The sequence below is a fragment of the Acyrthosiphon pisum genome, chromosome X (genome assembly GCF_005508785.2).
Source record: "Acyrthosiphon pisum isolate AL4f chromosome X, pea_aphid_22Mar2018_4r6ur, whole genome shotgun sequence".
NCBI lineage: Eukaryota > Metazoa > Arthropoda > Insecta > Hemiptera > Aphididae > Acyrthosiphon > Acyrthosiphon pisum.
In genome coordinates this window covers 127,753,409-127,763,915 of record NC_042493.1, presented here as the reverse complement: position 1 = coordinate 127,763,915, position 10,507 = coordinate 127,753,409, and the positions used below count along the sequence as shown (strand labels likewise).

Sequence of the window (10,507 nt, the reverse complement as noted above, 5' to 3'; positions counted from 1 at the left end):
AAAATATTGTGTACTTCAAGTGGGGGTGGTAAATTCCAAACTGTCGTAATATTTAACTTGATTTCCGATTTTTTATACGCTACCCAATGCGTTCCTGTACCGTTTTCCGTGTCCAAGTTAATAATCGCTGATTCTTGACGTTTAGGACGTGTAGATAACCTATCTCTGGTAAACACGCCGATGAAATGAGGTATTTTCATTAAACGAGCAATTTTTATAAGTTCGAAATCGTACAACGCTCTACTGGGTAACGTAGATATTAGTTTTTTTTTAGCTTTGACACCCCCACCACTTTTAAATGGTGCAAGATATAAACCGGAACCAATTTTGTATGAGTTGCCTTTATACGGTGTGAGATATAACCCTTTGCCCAAATGGGATGGAGTGTTTCTATTAAAATCATTAGCAACCTTCACAACGTTGGCAACGCCACCAGTTAAGGCTCCCAGAGCTGACAGACCGGCGAAAATCGGTATGAGTGGTAACAAGCCGCCTTTCTTCGGGATCGTTATTGTTCGTGGAACTTTTGTCTTCTTAATTTTAAATGTTTTTCGCGCGACAGCTACACATTTTTTAGTTAATTTCATCAAGTTTTTTTCACCGATATTTTTCTTTATAACGTTTTTACTCGCTTTAAGTGCCGCTTTAAACCCACAACCTCCGCCTACTTTACGTTTAGCTTTCATGGCGGTTGTTACACCCCAAGCCACGGCTTTTTCTTTTAAACTCGAATCTTTTGACTTGAACCTATCCCAGGCTCGCTGCTCTAATATATAATCGGCTTTGTTACGATCTGCGACAGAGTTGCTATGTTTGTATGCAATATCGTGATCTCTACAAGCAGAGTCCAGAGGGTTTATACCTTTATCACCACGTGCTAATCGTTTTCCTAAATTTGTACCAGGTCCACAGTATTGATAACCTAAAATATAAAATGATAAGAAAATATAATATTATCATGTTTAGAAAAAAAAAATACCAGGCACGTGAAGCTCGATTGGTAATTTGTTTATGAGCGTGTTGATAAGTCCGCTGCCCTTATTCTTGTTCCTTCTTCGAGCGAGCGACATTGTGTACTGATTGGTTTATCATCGTTGCTCAGTTATTTATATAAAAAATGAAGTTCATCAAACAAAAAATAAAACTATCAGTTGAAAACGTGGACCCGCCTACATCGTATCAAAAACACAGACATGGAGCGCTTCTACCAAATACGATACGCGCGCTTATCGTGGGTCCTTCTGGCTGCGGAAAAACAAATTTAATTTACACATTATTAACCAATATAAACGGAATACGATTTCACAACGTATACATATATTCGAAAACATTGGATCAGCCTAAATATAAAATGCTTAGCGATATATTATCAGACATTGATGGAATACAATTATTCACGTTCTACGAAAATGAAAAAGTTATAGCACCCGAAGAAGCTTTGCCAAACTCTGTATTTATTTTTGACGATATTATTTCTGAAAACCAAAATATCGCAAGAACTTACTTTTCCAGAGCTAGGCATAATTTAATAGACGTTTGCTATCTGGCTCAGAGTTATTCAAAAGTGCCAAAACAACTTTTGCGTGATAACGCTAATTTTATTGTATTATTTAAACAAGACGAAACTAATTTAAAGCATGTATACAATGAGCATTGCTCTGGTGATATGTCATATTCAGAGTTTAAAGACTTTACTGCATCGTGTTGGAGTCGGGGGAGATTCGAGTTTATCGTAATAAACAAAGACTGTGAACGTGATAACGGTCGATATCGCCTCGGATTTGACACATTCGTCGTTATATAAAGTGTTGTTTTTATGAAAATACCACATTCACAGACATGGCTTCTAACGGTGAGGTACTCGGAGAATTGATTAAAGCCAAAGAAAATATTAAACGCAAGTATGAAGCATTAAAACACGGAAAAGCTGATATTCACTCAATAGTTACAGAAACGTTAAGTCCGATTATAGAACCATTGAACAAGATAAAACATTTAAATCCTGCGACATTTCAAACCCCACCCACGGAAGTTGAAAAACGCTCTCAAGATTCTCAACATTTTGAAATAAACGACACACACGAATCGCTAGCTTTTAAAATAAACGACTGGTTCAAGTCTTACGATATAGACAAAACGTATGGGCCTAAAATACGACACAACGAAAGAGTAGGTACATTTGGGTAAAAAAGAAATTAATGTTGTCGGTAATAAATTGATTATTGAAGATACTTTGTTTGAGCAGCCGGCTATTTCCTCAGCATTTGCCCGGGCAACTACTAGAATAAAGAAAATATGGTGTTCAGCCTTGGACCGAATAGGTGACCAATAAATATAAATAAAAATAGTTCGTAAATAGGTAAAAATAATATAGGTATATTGTACGAGAACAAGTGTACGAATGTTGGCCGGGAAAACGTCTCTTCCCGGGCGCAACGCAAAACAATAATAATATAACAACAATAATAATAATATAATGGTACGTGCGATAATCGCAACAATGATAATAAAATATAAAAGGTTACCGGTCGGCACATACGCCGCGGTGGGGTGGTGTATCGACGACGGCGGTGTATTGGTGGCAGCGACTGCAACAGCTGCGGCAGCGTGAGCGAGATGACACGCCGGTGAAGCGGGGCGCGGCGGCTGTTGACGACGGCGAGTGGCCGGATTACGTAACACGAATTATGCAATCACGGCACTGAGAGCGGCGTCGCACGCGGGACTTATGCACTCAATAATCGGATCGATGGCGAACGATATACGCGCACAATAATAAGATCGATGGCGAACGATGACGTGTTGCCGGTCGCGACACGAACTATGGCCCGTCGGAATCAGACGACTATGATGATCCGACGCGAAGTAATAACGGGCGCGAGTAATCGGCGGATAACACGCGGCAACACCTTTCGGTCGCACAACGGACGACGGGTCGACGATAGTCGTAACGACGTCGGAAACGAAAAAAACAGCGTCGAAAACAATGTAAAATAAAGAACGTGCGCGGATAAAGCACACCACACGAACCCGAGGTAGTCGCTAAACGGCACCAGAAAAACGGCCGGACGCGACACACGCACACGGTCAGCTCTCATAGAGCGTACGGAAAAGACAAGTTAAACGTCGCCGGCGGCGACTCGTCCGGAGGCCCGCGTCGGCTGGCCGCGCGATGCGCTGTCTCGCGGACCGGTTGCGAAATCGTACATTGGAAACGGCGGCAAGTTCGAACATACTCCCCCATGGGAGGCGCAGCATCACATCAATTTTGAACGCCGCCGATACTAGTACCTATCGTATATAAATTTAAAGGCCGAAAAATAACAAAAATATAAATGTGAATAAACAATAGACAAATTAAATATATCATGAAAATAACAATTGTACCAAAACAGGGTAAAAAAAAAAAAAAACACAATAAATTAATGATAACAAGTAACGCTAGGCACGTTAACAAGTGACAATAGGGTCACGAATAAATAATACAAAAATATATAAATAAGTAGCACAAGCCACCAGATAAGCCGAACAATAATTCAACGTAATAACATAATTAATAATTCGACAGAGTAAAATAAAGTAATGATTGCAAAAAAAGGAGCATAAAATAATAAACTGTATGGCAATTAAACATAATTAAATAAGGGGACCTGTACCATTACCAGGTAATAACACGAGCTTAGCCGCAGGACGAGTGACTATACCGCGCGAGGTCAGAACGCGCACAACTCTCACCACACCATCCGCACCCGGTAGCACCTCGAGCACCCGCCCAAGTCGCCACTCCAAGGGAGGGGCTAGGCTGTCCCTGATAGTGACCATCTGACCGACTTCGATATTTGGTTGGCCGCGTGTCCACTTCCCTCGTTCTTGTAGCGTATGTAAATATTCCGTCGACAAACGGCGCCAGAAGTGCTGGTGACAGTGGTCCAACAGCTTCCAACGATCCGTGAGTGGACGCTCCGGACATTCAGTAGTACGCGGCGGGAGCGCTAACAGCGGCTGACCGATCAAAAAATGGCCGGGAGTTAGACAGTCGAGATCGTGAGGGTCGGTCGATGCTGGGGTGAGGGGGCGCGAGTTCAGCACGGTTTCAACTCAACACACTACGGTTGTAAATTCTTCATAAGTGAAGACGTGGGCACCCATGATTCGGACCAATAGGCGCTTAGCCAAGCGGACTGCGGCCTCCCACAACCCCCCAAAATGTGGTGCGCTGGGGGGATTAAACTTCCAGTCGCAGTAGGGCCTCCCCGACGTAATGATCGATTGTGCGGCGGCGCTATTAATCAGCTGACGCAGTTGTCTGTCGGCCCCAACAAAATTTGTCCCACAGTCGGAATAAACTGTCGTAGGCAGGCCACGCCGAGCGACGAACCTGTCGAAGCCGGCGAGAAAAGCCGGAGTGGACAAATCTGATACAAGTTCCAGATGGACGGCTTTGACGCTCATACATACGAAGACGGCTATATATGCCTTGTACGTCCGAGATTTTCGTAATTTGTTGTCACGCATAGGTATAGGCCCGGCGTAGTCGACACCGACGCAGGAGAACGGGCGACATTGCAAGACCCGCGATTCTGGTAAATCCGCCATGACCGGCGTAGGGACGGACGCGCGGAGACGCACGCACCGTGTGCATTGACTAACGACTGAATGAATAACGGCACGCAGCGACACAATCCAATACTGCCGATGTATCAAGGAGGTCATTACCCGTGGTCCAGAGTGACCAGTGATTTTGTGCCAGTGACGGCACACTAGCAGCGCGAGGTATGACCCTTTTGCTAACAAAATTGGATGTCGACCATCGTACGGTAACTCTGAATGACGTAAGCGTCCACCGACGCGGATTATACCTTCGGAATCGACAAAAGGGCACAATCGTGCCAACGGCTTGGATGCTAAGTGACGTAATCTTCGCAAGTCGCTGACTAATGTCGGAAATGTGACACGTTGAGACGCGGCAATTACCGCGCGAGTTGCCCCGTCGAGCTCCGCTCGAGTAAGCGCATTCGATTTCTCGACAGGACGTCGACGACAAATATTAATAAACCGGCGCACACGCGCGACTACACGTATAAGTGCGTCGTAAGACGAGAAACGCGTGAACCATTCGACCGTGGGGGCAGCTAAACAAACTGCAGGTGACATTGATTTAACCTCAGGCAGTTCCGCAACGGGCAAACGCGCAATGTCACTCCCCCATTCCTGTGGAGGGTCACGGAGAAAGGCCGGGCCCTGCCAATATAACTGATGGTGCGGCAACTCAGACGGCATCAACCCACGGGACGCACAGTCCGCCGGGTTCATCTCCGAACTGACGTGACGCCATTGACAACTCGGCAACAACGTCCGCACCTGGTGCACACGGTTTGATACATATTGCTTGAACGTGTCATGGGGCACAGTTAACCATGACAATACAATCGAGGAATCCGTCCAGGAACACATGTCAACGATATCGATGTGCGTATTTAATAATAAAAATATTCGGCTCATCCAGCGCGACAATAACACGGCGGCGTTCAGCTCGAGCCTAGGAATCGATAACGGTTTGAGCGGCGCTAACTTGGTCTTGGAACCGACCAACATGACTGACGACGCGCGAGGGGCGTCATGGATACGCAAAAACACTACCGCGGCATAGCCGCGTTGCGACGCGTCGCAAAATCCATACAACGAACACTGAGCTCCAGCGGTTGTATTGAAATAACGCGGAACACGCACGGAGGCTAGCGCGGGCAATTCGTCGACGAACCGCGACCAATCTGAGTGAATCTCGGTAGGCAAACGCTGGTCCCACGTACAATTGGACTGCCAGGTGCGTTGCATTATGTGCTTGGCAAGGAAAATTGATGGCGCGAATAAGCCTAACGGATCGAAGAAACGTGCAGTAAGTGACAATATACCACGTTTGGTAAATACCGCGGCCGAGTCGAGGTGAGCTTCACATCCGAAATAATCGCCACCGGTATGCCAGGACAAACCGAGGACCTTCGTGTCACCACCCTCATCACCGGCAAACGTTGTAGATTTAATCACTCGGAATTCTTCCGGAACAGCATGCACGACCGCTGCGGTATTGCTAGCCCATTTTCGCAATTCAAAACCCGCGCCGTTAAGGACAGCCGTGAGTTCTACTTGAATACTGAGCGCGTCGTCCACTGTGTCGGCGCCGTAACAAATATCGTCGACATACGTCTGGTGGCGCAACGCGTCGCATACGCGGGCGGATCCGCGGCAGTCGACCTCAGCGACCTCCTGCCAAGACGCGTAGCGCGAGAAACGGCGCACAGTTTACGCCATAAGTCACGGTATTTAATTCGTATTCGACGAGCTCCATATGCGGGGACGATCGCCATAGAATATGCTGATACGCACGATATTGCGGGAGGACGGTAATCTGTCGATACATTTTACAAATATCGGTGGTAAATGCATGACGAAACAAGCGAAAGCGCGTGAGCACATCTACGATGTCCTGCTGTAACTTTGGGCCCGGGAATAACGATGAATTTAGTGACGAGCCATCGGCGACCGAAGCGGACGCGTCGAACACTACGCGGAATTTTTCATCGGCGCCACACACGGCATGATGCGGAATAAAATACCGGCCAGGAGTGGACGCCACTGACATGTGTCCGAGTGACAAATATTCCGACATAAAATTGTTGTACTTAGTGCGCATTTGATCGTTCGTGCTTAGCTTCCGCTCGAGATGATCGAACCGTTTGGCCGCGACCGCCCGAGACCCGGGAAATAAATTATCATGCAACGGCACACGGAACGGCAATGGAACCGAAAAACGGCCGGACCCGTCACGGACAACATTATCACGAAATACGGCTTCGCATTTGCCGGCGTCGGTGAACTTCAGCGGTGCTACGTCGGGCTCCTCGATGTGCCAAAAACGGTCGATTAGTTGTTCCACAGACGTGAGTAGGGATACGGCGGTGGTTTGCGGGGTCGATATATCCGACGGCGACACCGAACCAATAAGAATCCACCCGAAACATGAACTGAACGCGGCGGGCAACGACTTATTCACAACAACTTGCCGCCCGTCAATAATGGATGGAAACAGGTCTGCGCCTAATAATAGATCAACCGGTGCGGCGATATGGAAATCCGGGTCCGCCAACGCCAAGTGCGAAAACTTATCCCGTACAGACGGTTCCAACGAATGCCGCGGGAGGTCACCGGTTATAGACGGCAGAACCCATGACTCGAACGCTAAAACCGGATCGGACGCGTAGCGCGGCACAACATGGCAATCGACTCGTCCTTGCACCGTGACTACCGGCACGCCAGCTAAACCCGAAATTGGTGCCGACCAAGATGACCAACGAAGACCTAGACGCTTCGCGCATGACAGTGAAATCGCGTTTATTTGTGACGCGGAGTCAATCAGCGCACGGGCTACTTGGAAACTTCCAGAGCGATCACGGATGTGTACCAACGCCGTGCCAAGCACAACGGACGGCGACCCGAGTCCAGATAATAGCGATGTGGGGACGGCAGCTGTCTCCGCCTCCGATGACGCCGCAACGTCCTTAACCGCCGAATGTAACAAAGTATGATGACGACGTGAACAAACGGCACATTTGGTGGGCGCCTTACAACTCGGGGACCAATGACCGGAACTGAGACATGAGAAACAAATACGTTGAGCACGCGCCCATTTCGAACGTTCGTCCGCAGGTAGTGAACCGAATTTGCGGCACGCATTAAGCGCGTGTGAATTATTGCAGTATTGACACGACACTGTGTGCGGCGACGGTGACGGCGACGGCACTTGCACCGCCGAGACTAATGATGTCGGCGATGGTCGATCCACTTTACGTGACCACTTCGACGGCGCAGACGGTCGGTCCTTAGGACGGGACGCGAGCACGGCCTGCTTACCGGCGACGCCCTGTACGCGCTCGAGAATGGCAATACGGTTTTTAATAAATGTAAACAAGTCATCCACCGTAGGGAAGTCACCTGTCGTTTCCGACTCAAATAGCGTGCGACACGACGGTGAAAGGCACCGTGATGCTAGTGAAAATAAAATGAAATCGCCTAAGTCGGGAACCTGTAATGCAGTAAGAACTGAAATACCTTCACCGAACACTGACATAAATTTATTCAAGTCCGACAAACTGTCCACGGACGACACAGGTACTTGCAATAATTGGTCGACGAAAGATCCCGCGACTAAACGCGGCTTGTCGTAACGCGATACTAATGCGGCCCAGGCTACGGTGAATGTGGCTCCCGAAACCAGTATACCACGGATGACGTCCGCGGCACTTCCATGAATACAGCTGCGCAAGTGATGAAACCGCTCGATGTCGGGTATGTCCGAAAATTGAGACATTACCGCGATGAACTGATCACGGAATGCAGGCCACTTATGAATATCGCCGTCGAATCGCGGTAACGGAATTTCAGGTAGTCGACGGAAAACGCGGGGTTGTTCCCCGAGAGGGTCACCCCCAGCAACGGGTTGAACATTATAGCGTGAAGCAATAGACTGGATATCATAAGCCCACTCGTTCACTTCAACGACAACGTCCGTCGTATACTCGCTCAACATATCGAGTGCACAATAAGCTTCGAACACAGCATTATCCTCAATCTCGAACGCAGTCAACAGATTATCCAGCTTGGCAGCTGCCGCGAGCAGCCGCGGCACCTTGGTCGCGTCCTCACTGGCCGGTAAAGCCGTCGCGTGGATAGCCTTAATGCGCGCGACGTACGAGGCACGTTTAGCCAATGCCCGATCCTTTGCGCGCTTATTCCGCTCCAGTTCCTCTTCAGAAGCCATGAAAAGGCTGGTTACGAGTTCGGAAGGATGTAAACAAAAGGTGCGCGCACGTAACCCACGGGGCAATCACTCAATCTAACGGCGCTCAAGTACAATAAATAACGGGGACAATGGTCCTAACCAAGTTGTCACGAACCCAATCCAAACGTGAACACCACAATTAAATAATAAATTAACCACGCTCTGCTACCATATGTTTGAGCAGCCGGCTATTTCCTCAGCATTTGGCCGGGCAACTACTAGAATAAAGAAAATATGGTGTTCAGCCTTGGACCGAATAGGTGACCAATAAATATAAATAAAAATAGTTCGTAAATAGGTAAAAATAATATAGGTATATTGTACGAGAACAAGTGTACGAATGTTGGCCGGGAAAACGTCTCTTCCCGGGCGCAACGCAAAACAATAATAATATAACAACAATAATAATAATATAATGGTACGTGCGATAATCGCAACAATGATAATAAAATATAAAAGGTTACCGGTCGGCACATACGCCGCGGTGGGGTGGTGTATCGACGACGGCGGTGTATTGGTGGCAGCGACTGCAACAGCTGCGGCAGCGTGAGCGAGATGACACGCCGGTGAAGCGGGGCGCGGCGGCTGTTGACGACGGCGAGTGGCCGGATTACGTAACACGAATTATGCAATCACGGCACTGAGAGCGGCGTCGCACGCGGGACTTATGCACTCAATAATCGGATCGATGGCGAACGATATACGCGCACAATAATAAGATCGATGGCGAACGATGACGTGTTGCCGGTCGCGACACGAACTATGGCCCGTCGGAATCAGACGACTATGATGATCCGACGCGAAGTAATAACGGGCGCGAGTAATCGGCGGATAACACGCGGCAACACCTTTCGGTCGCACAACGGACGACGGGTCGACGATAGTCGTAACGACGTCGGAAACGAAAAAAACAGCGTCGAAAACAATGTAAAATAAAGAACGTGCGCGGATAAAGCACACCACACGAACCCGAGGTAGTCGCTAAACGGCACCAGAAAAACGGCCGGACGCGACACACGCACACGGTCAGCTCTCATAGAGCGTACGGAAAAGACAAGTTAAACGTCGCCGGCGGCGACTCGTCCGGAGGCCCGCGTCGGCTGGCCGCGCGATGCGCTGTCTCGCGGACCGGTTGCGAAATCGTACATTGGAAACGGCGGCAAGTTCGAACAAATGCATTAAATGCGTAATAATAATATACCTGACCAACACATAAGATAATTCTGTGGATTGGTGCAAGAAAGGTCAATGTCACATTTTGACAAAAAATTTCATTAAAAGGGGGCAATGTCTCTATTAAGTTATAAACATTATTATTATTATTATTATAAAATTATTATAAATATTATTATTATTATTATTATTATTATTATAAATTAATGATATATATATAATTTTATTATTTTTCTTGGGTGGCCAATGTCCAACTCAAACGTTCATATTGAGAGTCATAAATAGAATGGAATAAAAACAAATATAATTAAGTAACAGAATGTTTAGAGTTCCAAAATAAAATTTACTGAAATTACTTGAAAATTCTTGAACATTGTCAAAATATGACATTGGCCCTTCTTGCACCAAGCCACATAATATAATATAATATATGATATGATATGATAAAAAACTTAGAGGTATTGGTGAATGTATACAACTGCCCTAAAAAGTAATAAA

At 47.1% G+C, this 10,507-nt stretch overlaps 1 protein-coding gene across 1 annotated transcript; it reads right to left on the bottom strand.

Annotated features, from left to right (window-relative positions):
- Positions 1 to 4,098: 4,098 nt before the first annotated feature.
- On the bottom strand, positions 4,099 to 8,815 carry LOC107884315. Its single transcript, XM_016806112.2, has 2 exons — positions 6,424 to 8,815; positions 4,099 to 6,167 (listed from the first exon to the last, which is right to left on the bottom strand). Exons 1-2 carry the CDS (start codon positions 8,813 to 8,815, stop codon positions 4,099 to 4,101), a joined length of 4,461 nt encoding a protein of 1,486 aa, XP_016661601.2.
- Between the last annotated feature and the right edge of the window lie 1,692 nt (positions 8,816 to 10,507).